Source organism: Oncorhynchus masou, chromosome 31, assembly GCF_036934945.1.
Source record: "Oncorhynchus masou masou isolate Uvic2021 chromosome 31, UVic_Omas_1.1, whole genome shotgun sequence".
NCBI classification, from domain to species: Eukaryota; Metazoa; Chordata; class Actinopteri; order Salmoniformes; family Salmonidae; genus Oncorhynchus; species Oncorhynchus masou.
The window spans coordinates 70,938,696-70,959,473 of record NC_088242.1 but is presented as its reverse complement, the minus strand read 5'-3'; the positions used below and the strand labels follow the sequence as shown (position 1 = coordinate 70,959,473).

Here is a 20,778-nt window from a genome sequence, read left to right as displayed (position 1 = left end):
GTATTTCTGTGTGTTATAATATTATAATTAAGTCCATGATTTGATAGAGCAGTCTGACTGAGCGGTGGTAGGTAGCAGCAGGCTCGTAAGCATTCATTCAAACAGCACTTTCCTGCATTTGCCAGCAGCTGTTCGCAATGCTTCAAGCATTGCTCTGTTTATGACTTCAAGCCTATCAACTCCTGAGATTAGCCTGGCAATACTAAAGTACCTATTAGAACATCCAATGGTCAAAGGTATATGAAATACAAATGGTATAGAGAGAAAAAGTCCTATAATAACTACAACCTAAAACGTCTTACCTGGGAATATTGAAGACTCATGTTAAAAGGAACCACCAGCTTTCATATGATCTCATGTTCTTAGCAAGGAACTTAAACATTAGCTTTTTTACATGGCACATATTGCACTTTTACTTTCTTCTCCAACACTTTGTTTTTGCATTATTTAAATCAAATTGAACATGTTTCATTATTTATTTGAGACTAAATTGATTTTATTGATGTATTATATTAAGTTAAAATAAAAGTGTTCATTGTTCAGTATTGTTGTAATTGTCATTGTTACAAATATATATATATATATATATAAAATATAAAAAATAAAATGTATCTTTTTTTTTTTTAATCTTCGGATTAATCGGTATCAGCTATTTTTGGTCCCCCAATAACCGGTATCGGCGTTGAAAAATCATAATTGGTCAACCTCCAATTTCAACTCATCGTTACCACTTCCATTACATGGGACGTGTAAATTCACTCACAGCAGACGATGAAGAAGCATCATGCTCTCACTCTGCCATAAAATAAATTAAACTGCAGCTAACCACAGCGCACAAAAATAACATAGGTACCGAGAGCCGGGACAGACAGCAAACTGGCAAACCAGTAGTCTTTACCTGCCATTGCTCACTTTGTGACTGACAGGCACCTATCCTATCAATAGATCACTAGAAGATGCATATCGTTCATTCTAGCAGAAGTCTACACAGACTCTTCTCACTAGCGAATTGAAACTTTTAAAATGAAAAGAAGCCTAGTTAAAGTGGAAAAGGTAGATGGATTACAATGTCTTATCAGCTATTTAGCCAAAGGCTGGTGCATATGGAAAACACTGCTATTGAAGAGTATGTCTTTACATGAAGCCAGTGTGTGATGTGCGTCAGCTCACCTGTATGTGTCCCCCTAGGATGTTTATGGCATTGATTCCAGCAGAGCTGTTGGCCACTGCCTGGCCGTTGGCTGTGATGTCCAGGTCCTCCACCAGGAGGTGATCCAGCACAAGCTTCTTGAACAGCCTGTCAGCGTTGTCTCTGGAGAAGGCCGCTCCAAACCCAAACATCCCCGATTGGATACGGGCAGTTTTAGTACCTATCAGAACATACTGTTGGTTTCTCAGAGTTTCTCAGAACACATACAGCCATTGTTAATGCTTCATTTGAGTGACGCTGAACTTTACTGCTTACCCAAGAAAATGTCCACCAGCATGTTCAGAGTCAGTCGATTTTGGTTCGGAGATTTGCCATATCTGGATCCAACTTTTTCACACTTTGACTTACAGGATTTTAGACCCTTCCATGGAACTTGCAATACATTCACAGACATTTTCCAATGTGTGTGTGTTATAACACATACAAACTTTTTAAAACTTTGTTTATTTTTTTTATTTCACCTTTATTTAACCAGGTAGGCTAGTTGAGAACAAGTTCTCAATTGCAACTGCGACCTGGCCAAGATAAAGCAAAGCAGTGTGACACAGACAACAACACAGAGTTACACATGGAGTAAACAATAAACAAGCCACTAACACAATAAACAAGTCAATGACACAGTAGAAAAGAAAGTTTATATACATTGTGTTCAAAAGGCATGAGGAGGTAGGCAATAAATAGGCCATGGGAGCTAATAATTACAATTTAGCAGATTAACTCTGGAGTGATAAATGAGCAGATTATGATGTGCAAGTAGAGATACTGGTGTACAAAAGAGCAGAAAAGTAAATAAAATAAAAACCGTATGGGAATGAGGCAGAGTATTCTTTGTAAGAAGATGTAGGCCAATATAGTCAGAATTCAGATACGTACCTGGTAAAATAAGGATTAAGTTTAAAAAATCTATAAAATGAACCTCTCAATGCGAATGATGTCAGAGTAGGAGTAGAAGAGGATGCAGTGAGAGATCTCTCCATCCCTGGCTGCTCTGTTTGACTCCTGGTAGTGGCCCTCCACTGACTTGGAAACTGGCGTGGATCACATAGCCAACATCAGACTTGTCGATGCCTATGCCAAAGGCTATGGTGGCACACATGACCAGGAGGACAGAGATACAACATTAACCTCTTCATGAAGTTTGTAGAAGGTTGTTAGTGATGTTAACATCTGTTGAGATCATCTCTCCTGGCAGCCATCCTGATTGATTCACTTGCACATATTCTCTGTCTTTGTCATTGAGGACCTGCTTGGTAATCTAGCTCTAGTATACCAGCCCTCTGAAGACTGTCAGCCATGGTGTCAGACATTACGGGACAGACAGCACACAATGCCTGAATCACCTAGAGTATACACTAGGAGTAAAAAACAAGTTTAGATCCCAGTCCTCAAAAACACATTATTCAATGAGCATTGGAAACTTCAGACAAACTTAGGGAAAACACTAACGTGGATGATGGTTATTGATCTAGTTGATGCAGTCCTCATCTACCTTCTTGGGTTTCTTGGGTAGCACAGCATACTTGAGGTGCTTTCTGTTGAAGCTGATGGTAAATCTGAAAGAGAAAAGACACAGTGAGGAACATTCATTCAAACAGCTGCTGTATGTTTTCGTGAGACATCACTACATCTGTACTGGTATTTTGTGCCAGGTAAGACACCTCTTAGAGTATGTACACCTGAAGTCCAGTCATCTGCAGCTGGTTGAGGATGTCCTTCTGGACACGGGGGGGTGGCTGTGGCTGTTAGAGCCATGCGGGACACTTTTTCCGCAGCTCATGCATCCACTTGTAGTCTGGCCGGAAGTCATGGCCCACTGAGATTTAAAAAATAAATGGGCATGAGGCTCATCCATGACCACAAAACAGTAGGACAGATAAAGCATCACATTCACTACATTCACTACATGAATCTACCTGACTGACAGTGAGCCTCAATGACAAAGTGTGCCAGAAGAAAGCTCTCATACAGGTTCTGATCAATCTGCCACTCGCACACACCTGGTGAAAGGGATAGGTCAGAAAACACAGGTTTGATTAGAGCCGTTTCTGTTCTTGCTAAGCATGTTATTGTCACAGTGTGAACAAAACACGCACTAGTTCAAACAGGGGGTTTTCAAGAAGAGGTTCATGTTAGTTTTTGCTACAAGCCTTGTGATTTTATTTTCACCTTCTCAGCAGTGGCACAATGCAGTTTAATGATGGGGGTCCTTTTTGGACAGCTGCAAGATCCTCCCTGCTTCACCATCTGCCTTGTGACCAGACAAACTTGTGGCAGGAATCTAAAAGCATGTAAGGATGTTTAAAACACCTTCCACGCACAGGGTGGCAAGAATGTACACATTTCATACTTCGCACTGTGAGCAGTATGGTTGAAAACGTACATGAAGAGTAATGAGTTTCTGGACATGGTCTACAATGAGTGATTTCAGTGGTGAGATGACCTCAGTCACTCCTGCGCACACACACGCCGGCAGCTGGTAACAAAGACTTTTACCCCCTCCTGAAAAACAGGAAATAAATCACAGTTTATTACATTTCCAAATCAAAATTATCTGTTCATAGCTACTAAATGTTACAAATCTGCAAAATCGGTTTAAGTTATCTGAATTCATGCATTAAAATGCACTTGTTGTATAGTACAATGTTCTTAACTCTTCTTGAACTGGTTAAGGGCTTGAAAGTAAGCATTTCACAATAAGGTCTACACTTGTTGTATTCGGCGCATGTGACAAATACAATTTGATTTGATACAATCTGCAATGATTCACCACTCACCTGTGGGAATCAGGAAAAATGTCTCTTCACCGAACAACATAGCATTAATGGTCTCTAGTTGATTGAATAGGAACCAGACCAAAGCGCTTGTGGAAAATCATAACCTCTGAACAGTTGGGGAAGTTGAAGCCTCTGAAACGATCGTGGGCAGGGTTTCTTTATGTGGTCTCTGCAAATGATATGAGAGATAAACATGGGTGTCTGGGCTACAGACCAAGTAATACATATAAGAAAAAAATAATCCCTTTTTTTAGTAGAAGGAACAATACAATCAAATCTCAAGGCTGCTCTATTGAATGTACTTGCCAGGAGAGGGGATTTTAGGAGGCTTGGCTACAGGTGCTGGTGTAGCTGGTTTCTTTTGCCATGTTGATGTTCTTGGTCCTCCCTCACACACCACTTTAGTGACAGCACTGCTGTGCTTCTTGCCTTGATGCTGAGGAGCTCAGGGGTTCATCAAAGCAATCAGGGATATCTGAATCACTGATGTCATCAATGTCAAAGTCATCAATGAAAATAAATAATCCGGATCCGTGACTAAGGGGCTTGAGCCACAGAGGCTTGGGTACTGCTCTCCCCAGTCCATTGTACAGCAGCTGCCGGCCTCTTCTGTGAGAAGAAGAGATTTGACTGCTCCACATCACAAGTTAGATTTTTGGAGAGAGTCACAATTACTTTGGCCTCTTGTAAATACTTTCCCCTCGTCTCCAGAGAAAATAGGACTTTCCAGAGTGCTGGGTTTCCAAGAGGTGCTTTGTGCCGGAACTCCATTGATCATGCAGTCAGAGTCCTCAAACAAAGTGCTGTTGTAGTCCACAGATATGACTGAGGATCCCCTGAATGGAAGGGCTTTCATGGAAGAATCTCCTTTATCATTGGGCAGGCAAGTGGTGGTAGGCAGGACACACGGTGTAGCAAAAGAAAAGGTAGGCTTTTCTCTAAATCTGGGTTCAAAGACAGTGCTGTCTGGCTGTTGTGTCCTGAAAGATGTGTCACTGCTGCCAGTAGCAATGATCCTTTTCTTGAGGGTAAAACGTGATATAACGAGCAGATTTGTAACCTTTATTTAACTAGGAAAGTCAGTTAAGAAAAAATTCTTATTTACAATAGGCCGTCATTCAACATTTAATATTAAATAAAAATATAGGACAAAACACACATCACGATAAGAGAAACCACAACACTACATAAAGAGAGGCCTAAGACAACAACATAGCATGGCAGCAACACATGACAACACAGCATGTTAGTAACACAACATGACAACAACATGATAGCAACACAACATGGCAGCAGCACAAAATGGTACGAACATTATTGGGCACAGACAACAGCACAAAAGGCAAGGAGGTAGAGACAACGATATATCATGTGAGATTAATACATGTCACAGTAAAATTACAGCTGAAACTTAATCTACAGCTGTTGTCCCATATTGTGCAGAATCAAGGAATTACCTGTGAGCCCGCTGCAGTAAGAGTTCTGTCCCACAGGACAGGCCTATCAGTTCATGCTCGGGAATAGAATACACCAGAGCACTGATGATACTCAATGATCCATGATCTTCAAAAATTGATCTTCTGATTTTAGATTGGTGACTATTCGGGAAAAATAAAATGATGGAGGCAATACAATAGAATTATAAGCATACTGTTATGTTCACGGAAACTTTCAAAATAGACTGAAACATCTGGCTTAAACATAACCCATGAAGGCCTCCCGGGTGGCGCAGTGGTTAAGGTGCACGGTGTTTCCTCCGACAAATTGGTGCGACTGGCTTCCGGGTTGGATGCGCGCTGTGTTAAGAAGCAGTGCGGCTTGGTTGGGTTGTGTATCGGAGGACGCATGACTTTCAACCTTCGTCTCTCCCGAGCCCGTAAGGGAGTTGTAGCGATGAGACAAGATAGTAGCTACTAACAGTTGGATACTACGAAATTGGGGAGAAAAAGGGGTAAAATTCCACAATAAAAAAACAAACATGTTATTCACCTCTTCTTTCTTTAGGAGGACCATCAGACACTCTGCAGGCTTGACACCCTTGTTGATACAGGGCTGATGTCTTGACTGACTGCAGAGCCAGCTGACTTCAATCTGTTGTGATCATAATATACGCTTGCCAAATAGATATAGCTTGCTGTACAACATCATATCAAGTGCATTCGCACCATCAGGCCTTAAGTCCATTAGAAACAAATGTAAAACACAATCAAAAACTAAAATGTAACAGATGAATGTACACATGTACAACAGAAACGTACCTTGTTTCCTTTGTGAAAATAGAATGACTGAAATCCTCTGGGCTTTGTGAAAGGGGGGATGGGGTGGGGTGGAATCTAGGTCTTTGTCTAACTCTGACTTGTCATCAAGATCTATGACAGCTGTGTCACTCCATCTACTTTGATGATCTGGGGAAAAGTTTTGGGAGATAAGTTTATGTTGACTTTTCAATTTGATGTCATTCTTTATCATCAACACAGTGTCAAGAGTGTTTATCTTTAAATAGGTGACCTCCAGCTTTCAACAAATGTACAAAGGGAAATTACCTGGACCGGAGACATTAATACTTGGAGTGAGGCTATATTTGAAGAGTACTACTAATTTGTCTTTTCAACTGGACTGGGTGCAGTGATGGCTTGGTAAAGTACTTTTGCCCTTAACGCTGTTATCATGAGGTACATTGACACTAATGTTTGTTAAACCATTTGAGCGTATTATACCTTAGAGTGAACTTCCACCTTGGTGATGCCTGATGTGAACTTCTTTTTTTAAACAAAATGTCCTGCAAACAAAAGTGAAGTCAAGCGATTATAGCTAACCTCATAACAATGTGTATGTAGCTGGAAAGATACTTAGTGAGGAGCTATAAGACTATCAAGGCAATATTTAAGCAATAAGGCCTGAGGGGGTGTGGTATATGGCCAATATACCATGGCGAAGGGCTGTTCTTATGCACGGCGCAACTCGGAGTGCCTGGACACAGTCCTTAACCATGGTATATTGGAGATATTTGGGGCGGCAGCGTAGCCTAGTGGTTAGAGCATTGGACTAGTAACAGAAAGGTTGCAAGATCAAAACCCTGAGCTGACAAGAACCAGGATCTTCCCCTGTACAGGGCATTTAACCCACTGTCATGACATTGCCCTCCTTGGGTACAGCAGGCACCCCTCCCCCTGCACCAGCCCCCCCCAAGCACCATCCCCCCACGCCCCAGTCTCCCACACCCAGGCCGCCGTGGTCAGAGAGAGGTTGTAAATACCTGAGATTATCTCCTCATGGCCACAGTATAGAGAGTGAATTTTCATAGAGAATAAAGGAATTTCTTCCACCTCACAGTACTGGAGAACCAAACAACATTTATGTTCCGGAGAAGGTATAAAAGATTGGTGAAGAATCCAGCTACGAACTGGTACAATTTGGTGAAACTCATGGGAGACAATATGGCCACATTACCATAACGCTGTTTATATAATAGCCTCAGATATCCTGTCTGGGAACGGGGTTCCGTTAGCGGAAATTGCAGGGCGCCAAATTCAATCAACAGAAATCTCATAAATCACATTTCTCAAACATACAAGTATTGTGATTTCAAAAAGGCTTTACAGCGAAAGCGCCACAAACGATTATGTTAGGTCACCACCAAGTCACAGAAAATCACAGCCATTTTTCCAGCCAAGGAGAGTTGTCACAAAAAGCAGAAATATAGATAAAATTAATCACTAGCCTTTGATGATCTTCATCAGATGACAGTCATAGGACTTCATGTTACACAATACATACCGCTGTGTCAGATTTTTTTTAACTTTATGGAAAAAGCATAATCTGAGTATGGAGCTCAAAGCCCAAAACAGCCAAAGAAATATCCGCCACATTGTGCAGTCAACATTAGTCAGAAATAGCATTATAAATATTCACTTACCTTTGATGATCTTCATCAGAAGGCACTCCCAGGAATCCCAGTTCCACAATAAATGTTTGATTTGTTCGATAACGTTAATCATTTATGTTCAAACACCTCCTATTGTTAAGGCGTTTCGTAAACAAATCGAAACTCATGAGGTGCGGTGGAAATGTCGGACAAAAATTCAAAAATATTATATTTTTCTGGTCGTAGAAACATATCAAACAATGTATAGAATCAATCTTTAGGATGTTTTTATCATAAATGTTCAATAATGTCCCAACCGGAGAATTCCATTGTCTGTAGAAAAGCAATGGAACGACAGGTAACTTTCTCATGACCGCGCGTCACAAGCCCGTGGCTCTCTGGCAGACCTCTGACTCATTCCCCTCTCATTCAGCCCCCCTTCATAGTAGAAGCATTAAACAGCGTTCTAAAGATTGTTGACATCTAGTGGAAGCCTTAGGAAGTGCAAGATGACAAATATCCCACTGTATCTTCAATAGGGGCTTGAAAAACTACACACCTCAGATTTCCCACTTCCTGGTTGGATTTTTTCTCAGGTTTTTGCCTGCCATATGAGTTCTGTTAGACTCTCAGACATCATTCCGTTTTAGAAACTTCAGAGTGTTTTCTATCCAATACCGCTAATAATATGCATATATTAGGATCTGGGACTTAGTAGGATGCAGTTTACTCTGGGCACGCAACATAGCTGGGAGGGGGCCAGAGACAATTACTCGATGCCGACACATCTTTCTAGCTGATTTACACGCAGCAGCTCTGGGCACGCTCTGGGCACGCTTTTCATCCAAAAGTGAAAAGCGTTGGTGCCGACGTGGATGATAATATCTCTATACTCTCTACACTCGCCAGTTTTAGCTTTAGCCAGCACCATCTTCAGATTAGCCTTAACGTCGGTAGCCCTGCCCCCTGGTAAACAGTGTATGATCGCTGGATGATTCGTTTTAAGTCTAATACTACGGGTAATGGAGTCGCCAATGACTAGAGTTTTCAATTTGTCAGAGCTAATGGTGGGAAGCTTCGGCGTCTCAGACCCCGTAACGGGAGGAGTAGAGACCAGAGAAGACTCGGCCTCTGACTCCGACTCGCTGCTTAATGGGGAAAACCGGTTGAAAGTTTCTGTTGGCTGAATGAGCGACACCGGTTGAGCATTCCTACAGCCTTTCCTTCCAGAAACCATGAGAAAGTTGTCCGGCTGTGGGGACTGTGCCAGGGGATTTATACTACTCTCTGTACTTACTGGTGGCACAGATGCTGTTTCATCCTTTCCTACACTGAAATTACCCTTGCCTAACGATTGCGTCTGAAGCTGGGCTTGTAGCACAGCTATCCTCACTGTAAGGCGATCGTTCTCCTGTATATTATGAGTACAGCGACTGCAATTAGAAGGCATCATGTTAATGTTACTACTTAGCTTCAGCTGTTGGAGGTCCTGACGAACCGTATTCAGATAAAGCGTCCGGAGTGAAAAAGTTGAGGAAAAAAAACAAAAATATAAACGGTAATTAAAAAGTAAAGACCGTAAAGTTGTCAGGTAGCAAAATAGGTTGGCAACAAAACGCACAGCAACTCGAAAACAAGTCTTTAGATATTTTTGTCAGATGTTACTATGGAATACTGAAGTATAACTACAAGCATTTCATAAGTGTCAAAGGCTTTTATTGACAATTACATGAAGTTGATGCAAAGAGATCAAACGGGAGCACCCGGTACTGATATAATCCGTCTGGTGTCGAAAACGCCTTCTTCTCCCAGGAGGAGGCTGCCGACGGTACTTGCCAATATCCTTTGGTCAGGTCAAAGGTGCTGATGTACCGGCCTTTCCCAATCGGTCGATGAGTTCGTCCACTCTCGGCATGGGGTATGTGTCGAACAAGCTTATTTCGTTCACACCCCAGAAATCACAGCCTTCCTCCGGGCCTCCGGAATCCGATATGGACTCTCTCATACCGTTGCCCCGGGCCGGGTATGGATGTGGTGTTCAATGAGGGTCATACGGCCCGGCTTCACGGAGAGCAACGCCATGTTCCGATCAACGAGCTCCCTGAGCTCTTGCTTCTGGGCTGGGTCGAGGTCTTCATTGTTCGGGACCACCACTGGTACCGTTGCCGTCCGGGGTCCCGACCATAACACGGCCACGGCTGTCCTCTCGTGCCACTTCTTCAACAGGTTCACGTTGTAAATCTGTTGGGGTTTCCGCCTCCCCGGCTGCTGTACACGGTAATTGACAAGTCCCAGCTTCTCGATCACCTTGTATGGCCCGTGCCTTGTTGCCAGGATCTTACTTTCGGCCGTGGGGATTAAGACAAACACCCTGTCTCGCACCTGGAATTCTCGGGACTGGGCTCCCCTGGACTTGGGCGCATTGGGCCTTCTCCATATGTTCCCTCACGACTGGCCATAAGGCGGTCCCAGTTCTTCCCGTACTGCTCGATGACCTTCCACAGCATTTGTTTGAGCATTTTATTGAAGTCTATCTGTCTGCGGGTGGAAGACGGAGGTCCGGATCTGCTTGATCTGCAGGAAAGCACACAAATCTTTCATTAGGCGGGACATAGACTCAATACCTTGGTCTGTTAGGATCTCGTTTGGGATGCCAACCTACTAAAGAGGTGGAACAGCACCCAGCCATACCGCCGCCCGTAGGGGAATCGCCTCGGGATATTGGGTGGCATAGTCCACTATTACCAGGATGTACCGGTGTCCTCGTGCTGCTTTTACGAGGCGTCCCACTATGTCCATGGCGATGCTTTCAAAGGGCAGGGGGACCAGTGGGTTTCGGAAGTGTGCCTTTGGGGCAGTCTTTTGACAGTCCGGACAGCTGCGACAGTAATCTTCCACGGCCCTCCTCATCCCGGGCCAGTGGAACTAGGCGGCGATCTGTTCCTGGGTCTTCTCCATTCTCAGGTGCGCCCCCAACAGATGTGTAACGACGTTCTTCGTTTGTCGAAAGAGAGTCGGACCGAAATGCAGCGTGTTTGTTACTCATGTTTATTAGTGAAAACAAATAACGAAACTATACATGAAATAACGAATAAATACAAAACAACAAAACGGAACGTGAAACCTATTACAGCCTGACTGGTGAACACTAACACAGAGACAGGAACAATCACCCACGAAATACAAAGCGAAACCCAGGCTACCTAAATACGGTTCCCAATCAGAGACAACGAGAATCACCTGACTCTGATTGAGAACCGCCTCAGGCAGCCAAACCTTTGAAACACACACCCCTAATCAGCTACAATCCCAATAACTAAAAACCCCCACTAAATACAACAAACAATAAACCCATGTCACACCCTGGCCTGACCAACTAATTAACTAAAACACAAAATACTAAGACCAAGGCGTGACAAGATGGGTGTGGGCCAGCTGAAGAATGGTTCCCATGTACTATCGGGGCAGCAACAATACCCCTCAAAGTTCCCCCTGTTGACGCGACACCTGATACAAAAGGTTATTCTTGATTTGTAAATGGGGGTATCGCCAGTCACTCACCCCCGGAAGTAGCTGTCCATCCACCGCTATCACTAGGGCTGCGGTAGCTTTTAAGTTAGGATCCTCCCACTGGGCCGTCCCAAATTGTCCACTCAGTTTGCCCCCAGGGGGTGTCACATACACATGATTAGCAGATCCTGTTATGGCAAGGCGATCCCCAAGGGGAACTCCACCCCCCATTCAGCTGAAAAGGTGGCGCAGGGAATTCAAAATTATTCTTTAGAAATATTTAACTTTCACACATTAACCTCTCTGGGCAACCCGACGTGCTAGCGTCCCACCTTGCCAACAATAAATGCAAATGCGCTACGCCAAATGCTAATAGCACTTGTTAAAACCTCTTAGAGATCGGGCTACTTTTTTCAACATTCTGTTAAAAATCGCGCAACATTTCAACATCCTGCTACTCATGCCAGGAATATAGTATATGCATATGATTCGTATGTGTGCATAGAAAACACTCTGAAGTTTCTAGAACTGGTTCAATGGTGTCTGTGACTATAACAGAACCAGTTCCGTGGTCAAAATCGCAAGGAAACCTGATCACAAAATCTACAAAGAAAAATCCATCCGCCAGTCTCAGTATTGTCTATGGCTTGCCATAAATGATGGGACTGGGCTTGTAATTCCTACAGCTTCCACACGATGTGCCAGTGTTGTGATTACCAGGGCCTATTATCCTTGGTCAGATTAGTCAATGGCACATCCTGTCTTCAGGTGCGCAGCTAGAAAAAATGTCCATGAGAAAATGGACTTCGTTTTGAAAATTTCTAGCTATTGAATACAGATCGCTCCGTGATCAATTTGATCATTTATTAACGTTTACTAATACCTAAAGTTGGATTACAGAAGTAGTTTGAAGTGTTTTGTCAAAGTTTATAGGCAACTTTTTTAATTTTAAAAAATAACGTTGCGTTTAAAAACAGTGTTTTTCCTGGATCTGACGGTCTTCATAAATGGACATTATGGGTATACAAGGACCGATTTAATCGAAAAAAAGACCCAATTGTGATGTTTATGGGACATATAGGAGTGCCAACATAGAATCTCTTCAACGGTAATGAATGTTTTATATTTTATTTCTGCGTTTTGTGTAGCGCCGGCTACGCTAATTCCTTTGTTTACGTCCCCTTCTGGTATTTCGGGGTGTTGCATGCTATCAGATAATAGCTTCTCATGCTTTCGCCGAAAAGCATTTTACAAATCTGACTCGTTGGCTAGATTCACAACGAGTGTAGCTTGAATTGAGTACCCGGCATGTGAGTTTTAATGAACGTTTGATAATACTAGTGTCCAATTAGCTGCATTTACTAGCACTTTCAGCTCACGTGCCTAAAAGCTGACGCTGGTCCAGGACAACTCCCGCTCCGTGGCTCGACGACTCATTGCGAGCTCACAGAACAGGGCTCCGGGCAGCCGAGCGGAAATGGAGGAAAACTCGCCTCCCTGCGGACCTGGCATCCTTTCACTCCCTCCTCTCTACATTTTCCTCCTCTGTCTCTGCTGCTAAAGCCACTTTCTACCACTCTAAATTCCAAGCATCTGCCTCTAACCCTAGGAAGCTCTTTGCCACCTTCTCCTCCCTCCTGAATCCTCCTCCCACTCCCCCCCCCTCCTCCCTCTCTGCAGATGACTTCGTCAACCATTTTGAAAAGAAGGTCGACGACATCCGATCCTCGTTTGCTAAGTCAAACGACACCGCTGGTTCTGCTCACACTGCCCTACCCTGTGCTCTGACCTCTTTCTCCCCTCTCTCTCCAGATGAAATCTCGCTTCTTGTGACGGCCGGCCGCCCAACAACCTGCCCGCTTGACCCTATCCCCTCCTCTCTTCTCCAGACCATTTCCGGAGACCTTCTCCCTTACCTCACCTCGCTCATCAACTCATCCCTGACCGCTGGCTACGTCCCTTTCGTCTTCAAGAGAGCGAGAGTTGCACCCCTTCTGAAAAAACCTACACTCGATCCCTCCGATGTCAACAACTACAGACCAGTATCCCTTCTTTCTTTTCTCTCCAAAACTCTTGAACGTGCCGTCCTTGGCCAGCTCTCCCGCTATCTCTCTCAGAATGACCTTCTTGATCCAAATCAGTCAGGTTTCAAGACTAGTCATTCAACTGAGACTGCTCTTCTCTGTATCACGGAGGCGCTCTGCACTGCTAAAGCTAACTCTCTCTCCTCTGCTCTCATCCTTCTAGACCTATCGGCTGCCTTCGATACTGTGAACCATCAGATCCTCCTCTCCACCCTCTCCGAGTTGGGCATCTCCGGCGCGGCCCACGCTTGGATTGCGTCCTACCTGACAGGTCGCTCCTACCAGGTGGCGTGGCGAGAATCTGTCTCCTCACCACGCGCTCTCACCACTGGTGTCCCCCAGGGCTCTGTTCTAGGCCCTCTCCTATTCTCGCTATACACCAAGTCACTTGGCTCTGTCATAACCTCACATGGTCTCTCCTATCATTGCTATGCAGACGACACACAATTAATATTCTCCTTTCCCCCTTCTGATGACCAGGTGGCGAATCGCATCTCTGCATGTCTGGCAGACATATCAGTGTGGATGACGGATCACCACCTCAAGCTGAACCTCGGCAAGAGGGAGCTGCTCTTCCTCCCGGGGAAGGACTGCCCGTTCCATGATCTCGCCATCACGGTTGACAACTCCATTGTGTCCTCCTCCCAGAGCACTAAGAACCTTGGCGTGATCCTGGACAACACCCTGTCGTTCTCAACTAACATCAAGGCGGTGGCCCGTTCCTGTAGGTCCATGCTCTACAACATCCGCAGAGTACGACCCTGCCTCACACAGGAAGCGGCGCAGGTCCTAATCCAGGCACTTGTCATCTCCCGTTTGGATTACTGCAACTCGCTGTTGGCTGGGCTCCCTGCCTGTGCCATTAAACCCCTACAACTCATCCAGAACGCCGCAGCCCGTCTGGTGTTCAACCTTCCCAAGTTCTCTCACGTCACCCCGCTCCTCCGCTCTCTCCACTGGCTTCCAGTTGAAGCTCGCATCCGCTACAAGACCATGGTGCTTGCCTACGGAGCTGTGAGGGGAACGGCACCGCAGTACCTCCAGGCTCTGATCAGGCCCTACACCCAAACAAGGGCACTGCGTTCATCCACCTCTGGCCTGCTCGCCTCCCTACCACTGAGGAAGTACAGTTCCCGCTCAGCCCAGTCAAAACTGTTCGCTGCTCTGGCCCCCCAATGGTGGAACAAACTCCCTCACGACGCCAGGACAGCGGAGTCAATCACCACCTTCCTGAGACACCTGAAACCCCACCTCTTTAAGGAATACCTAGGATAGGATAAAGTAATCCTTCTCACCCCCCCTTAAATGATTTAGATGCACTATTGTAAAGTGGCTGTTCCACTGGATGTCATAAGGTGAATTCACCAATTTGTAAGTCGCTCTGGATAAGAGCGTCTGCCAAATGACTTAAATGTAATGTAAATGTAATATTCCAGGTCGAATAAACTGGTCAAACTAAGTAGAGAATCAATCTTCAGGATGTTATTTTCATATATATCCAATAACGTTCCAACCGGATCATACGTTTTCATCTGCAGCCAAATGGAACGACGGTGGCACCCACAGAGAAATCCGCCACAGGGAAATTGCATTCTGCCAAGACCGTGACTATTTCCCTTCCCATTCAGTCAAAGTTCACACCAGAAGCTCCATTCCACGTTCTACTGAATGAGGACATCTAGTGGAAGGCGTATGAAGTGCTACCAGATCCATATCTTGTTGGGAAAGGAAGGGGCGATGACGTCAAATTTGACCCACATTCAGAATTTCACTTCTTGTTTGGAAGATTGCCTGCCCTATGAGTTCGGTTATACTCACAGACATAATTCAAACAGTTTTAGAAACGTCAGAGTGTTTTCTATCCAATAGTAATAATAATATGCATATATTAGCCATCTAGGACAGAGTAGGGTGCAGTTCACTATGGGAACGCAATTCATCCAAAGTGAAAATACTGCCTCCTATCCCCAACAAGTTTTAATGCGAGTGTAGCGAAATGCTTGTGCTTCTAGTTCCGACAATGCAGTAATAACCAATGAGTAATCTAACAATTCCACAACTACTACCTTATACACACAAGTGTAAAGGGATAAAGAATATGTACATAAAGATATATGAATGAGTGATGGTACAGAACGGCATAGGCAAGATGCAGTAGATGGTATCGAGTACAGCATATACATATGAGATGACCAATGTAGGGTATGTAAACATTATATTAAGTGGCATAGTTTTAAGTGGCTAGTGATACATGTTTTACATAAAGATGGCAAGATGCAGTAGATGATATAGAGTACAGTATTATTTATTTATTTATCCATTATTTTATCAGGTAAGTTGACTGAGAACACATTCTCATTTGCAGCAACGACCCGGGGAATAGTTACAGGGGAGAGGATATACATATACATATGAGATGAGTAATGTAGGGTATGTAAACATTATATTAAGTGGCATTGTTTAAAGAGGCGAGTCATTTTTTTTACATAAATTTCCATTATTAAAGTGGCTGGAGTTGAGTCAGTATGTTGGCAGCAGCCACTCAATGCAGCAGCCCTGGTTCCACAATCAATATACTGATAGAATTTAGGTTCTGGCACCCACTTTGACTCCGACTCCGGCCCCGTAGATACAGGTTGATCAACCGTTTGCTTCCGGGCTGCACAGGCAATGGGTTGTCCTCGCTCTCGTCTTCGGCCGGTTTGTACCTTCTTCCTCGTACTAGCAGTTCCCTTGTGGTGTCACGATGTTGATCCATACGGTTGGATACCGCTTTGTGTCCCCATGAACACAGGAAATGGACATCTCCCTACCACGTTCGGTATCCTGGTTCAGCAGGCTCGTGGTTACGAGGGTAACCATACTCCTGGAGTCTAATAGAGCTTCCGTGTCATGTCCGTCAACCTTCACCGGGACCATGGGTGCAGTTGATTTGCGGTGTGCCCAACAGGAGGTGATGTAGTTCACTACGTGACCCACCTTGCCTCCGGGGCTGGCTGATGGCATTTACTCCTCTCGAGCCGGGCAATTCCAAGCAATGTGCCCCCGGGCACCACACTCAAAACACTTCCTTTGGTCTCCATCCACCTGGGGTCGTCAGTGGCGGGTCGACCCTACGCCAGCCGTCTCTCCACGGGTCCTTGTCCTTGGATTAGCTCAGTTTCAAAGGTGTTTCTTAAAATAATAGTCCAAAAAGAAGAGACCTTCTTTGGGATACCGTCTTCTGGGCTCCGGATCTTGCAGTATCCTGTGGGGATCAAAAACTGAACTCCCTCCTGTTACCTCTGGTACTGTCACCAACTATACGGGAGTCCTTTCCTCCCCCAGTCTCTCCCTTGTGTGCTGCCCTTCTGGCAGCTTTATGGGATTTGTACAGCTGGTGAGCCATCAGCCCTTGCTTATTCACCAATCCCCAATCAGCCCCAATTAGTCCTGGCCAGAGAGCCCGTCGAGACCTGGCACATCCAGCAGATGGAGCAATCGCCTCGTGATGTATACTCCGTCTGTCACCAGGCATCGATGAGTCTCCCCTTGGTGGCTGACCTGCTGTACACCACAACAGATATTACCATTATTCTTGGTTTAAAAACATAGTAGAGACTCATTCTCAAGTGCTGTACACACCACTATGGTAATGCATGAAATCAGAGGTCACCTCATAGGCATGGCTGACAGGGTTGTGTTTGGCCACTGCATCCAGCATACCCATTTCATCATACTGCCATGAAAAAAACATACAATAAGATGACTGCCTGGGTCGTCAATGCACCAAATAACCCAAAGTAATGTGAATTTACTTACCCTTGTTATGTTGACCACATCCTTAACGAATGCAGCGGCCAAATTAGTCTTGAACTTACAAGTGCCCTCTTTCAAAATGATTCCAGCATAAATGATGTTAATGGATTGTCACCTTTCGAAGTGCTAGTACTGTAGTTGTTGTAAAGATGGCATTGCTATTTACATATATGTGCTGTTATGGAAAGTTATCCTCTGTCATGAGTCCCTTGTTATACTTCATGTACTCAAATGCTTGACTGCTAAAATAAAAAAGTAAGAATCTAATAGTGTCCAGTTAGACCAAGAGATTTTTGTGAATATACAGTATTTACAAGGAAATGGGTTTTCCAGTGGTGACACTCACCCCTTACTGCCATGGTTGTTGAAGGCCTGAGCAAAGTAAGGTCGTGTCTGAGGACTGATTCAGTCCCACTAGGTAAGGAGGTCAAATCTCAGAAGACGGCACAATTAATATATTGACATACTCAAAGGATATGCACACTTCTAACAACTGAAGAAACACAACTGTAATGCAGTTATTCATACTTGTGAACTTGTGATTTCCTTCACTGTGATGGTCAATCCTCTTGTTCTCAATGAAGATCTGAAGTCTGTGGTAGTACTCCTCCATGTCACACACCTTGTTGTACTGCATGGATGACACAGTAGCATCAAAAAAATCAGGTCATTGTGAATTTACTGTGTTATTTTATGTGGATACAATGCATTCCAATATACATTAGATAAGACAGTTTCTAGTATCCTAGTTTCTCAGTAATTCCATACAGGCTATTGAAGTTGAAAACAAAATGTAGTATATCTATCTATCTACAGGGCCTAGTATGATGATAATATAATGCAACACAAAAATTGTTCAATAGCTTTTTATTGCAACAACACAAATTCTTTCACCTCCAGCACCCGTACTTCCCACGGCTATGGTAGAGTGTGTGTTTGTGTGGTGTGTGCATGTGATAGAGGGGGGTGGGGAGTGAGAGAAGAGCGAGAGAGAAGAAAATGTATTGTTTTCTCACAAACACACTTGAGACAACAATGCCCCTGAGATAGAATAGATTTATTAGCAAGAGGTAATCAGGAAACATACATTTTTTCTTTTTACAAAACTGGAAATATTTCTCAAGCTGTGGAAATAAACATAAGGGTTGAAAGATAATTCTCATACCACTGGGTATTGCTAACAGCAAAACGTTTGTTTGTTAATATTTCATTTATAAGAGTATGTGCACGTATAAGTGTATACAGTATATATATGTATATATATTGTTTTAATATTGTCTGATACAGTGTTGCATGCCTGCCATATGAGCTTTAAATGTTTCTAGACTGTACATGGTAAAAATACATACAAATATTCACAGAATAAGCACTACATTACTATATTCCTGCTAAGAGAATGATTATAGACAGGATTACAGTATATGCAAAACACTTTGAAGTTGTCTTCTACCTCTAAGTCATGGTTTCAAAATTACAATTGTTGTAGCATTTTGTGTTGACGCTTGGGATACAATGCTTTTCAGAGGTGTACTTGACACTGTTCCACATTAAGAAATATGCAGGGCTGCATGTACAAAATGTACAGCATACATTTCAGCAAGGTGAATTAACAACAACAAAGTACAAAATACTTTCCTGTGTTCTTGTAACCCCTTACCTTATACTAATACTACAAAAATACCTTTTGAATGCTGCAGGCGGAGTAACTCATTCACTTACTTTTATCATACTCTTAAACAACAATGCATTTAACAGAGTGATATACGGTCACGTTCCACAGTCACTGGAACAGCAAAAGGACATAGATCGTCTTTGAATGATACAGTATAATAGCGGAACAACCTTTTACTGTACACAAATATCACAAAGCCTGAAAATACTACAATTTCAAGGGTGTTGCTTTATTTTTCTTTAATATGTGTGCTCTGTTAAGTTTAAATTGAAAGCTGACACACATGTGCTTTTTAAAAGGGAAACAGCTACAATGGCATGCTCCAAGAATAGCAGCAAACTTCCCCAAACTCCTAGTCAAACAAGATGTCACCCCCAACGAATCATTGTCAAACTGGAAGTACACTCGTATTGGAGATATAACGTACACTGGCTTATTACCAGCCATTTCAATTGCATGAATTAATAGTTTATTCTGCAAAACAAAATTGTATTAATGGCTACTTGACTTGAATTACTTCTGCAAATATACAGTAAGAGGTTTGTGATTTAACCGCCTGTTACAATGCAACATGCAACAGTAATGAAATAAAGCTACAAATATTGTTAATCATGTTTTAGGTTAGGGTGTATTCACACTTGACTTCAATGTTTTCAAAAGAAACCAGACCTTGCTGGTTCTTCGATAAAAGCTTGTTGTGTGGATATGCCCTTATATATTTGCTGTTCTTCATTCATTTCAGAGCAGATTCAGTACTGTACTGCAAGTCAGAAACCTCCTGTATCAGGCAAGTGTAATATCTTATTATGTAAGAATCACTCCACATAACGACAAGACAAAGCTCTGTGGTGCTAGTGGCTCTCATATCTCAATTGTGACAAGATTACTCAAATGTTGATAGAAATTCAAATGGAAGCAAATAATCAAAGCAGGGAGGAGGCCGATTGATATAGAACAATTAAAGGAACATACATTGGTTTAGCCGCATCAATTTTGGGTTTAAAAATGTCCATGTTGTTTTACCTGGTTAGATTTTTACAATGCTACATCAGTTGCAGATAAACACATTATATCTATTTGAGTAAAGAGAACAATATTTCCTGTACAGTAGGACCCTGGCAGCAGGTGTGCTTACAGGAAGTGCAAAGTCCACAGTATGAAAAGGTGTCAATCAATTTCATTGGTTACAAAGGACACACCATTATGCAAGATCATTGTGACTTTAGTTATCACTCTAATAAGCCCAGTGAAATGGTCCTTGTTGCAGAGGAAAAATTAAATATTTCAACAACAATGTGACAATTAAATGAACATGTGTACATAAGATAACATCTCAAAACAACACATGTATAAAGAGCAAAAATGTTAAACATGACTTAACACCAGTTATTGTTTATGTCTACTGTGTACGACATAGTTCTTTAACAGAGAGTACACTTTGGGAAACTGTCATCCTCTTCAGTTGTTGACTTTAGGCTCAATTCTGAGAGAGGCTTCATACAGGCTTTCTTCATCCAGAACAGAGCTGTTGTCCAGCAAATACTGTGCTGCCTAGACCAGGACAAATATACAGGTTCAGCAGGTTGGCTACAACTACGATAATCTATACGATGTAACTAATACCGACACTCAGGATTTACCTCATGACCATTGCCATTTACTTCTGTTTCTCTTTATATGTACAATATAACAGAAGTTACCACGAAACAGCTTTAAAACTTTACCTTTGGCTGATGATCAATCTTGTATGCTGTTTGTTGGAATTGTCTAATTTCTCTGATGATGTGTGAAATCTGCAGAGAGATAACAACATAAGGCATGTATACAATACAAAGCCACAGAACGCATTTGAATATCTCTGTAAC

At 43.1% G+C, this 20,778-nt stretch overlaps 1 protein-coding gene and 1 pseudogene across 1 annotated transcript in view; both read right to left on the bottom strand.

The window, feature by feature from the left end:
• Positions 1–2,113: 2,113 nt before the first annotated feature.
• LOC135525003 (recQ-like DNA helicase BLM) lies at positions 2,114–9,764 on the bottom strand (annotated as a pseudogene).
• An 8,513-nt stretch (positions 9,765–18,277) lies between these two features.
• LOC135524375 (ras-specific guanine nucleotide-releasing factor 1-like) overlaps positions 18,278–20,778 on the bottom strand; it is a 37,518-nt gene continuing 35,017 nt past the window's right edge. The window contains exons 26-27 of the mRNA XM_064951844.1: positions 20,638–20,706; positions 18,278–20,464 (exon numbers count right to left, since the gene is read on the bottom strand). Of these exons, the coding sequence (XP_064807916.1) occupies positions 20,372–20,464; positions 20,638–20,706 (162 nt within the window). The 3' untranslated portion in view covers positions 18,278–20,371. The remainder of the gene's footprint in view (positions 20,465–20,637; positions 20,707–20,778) is intronic.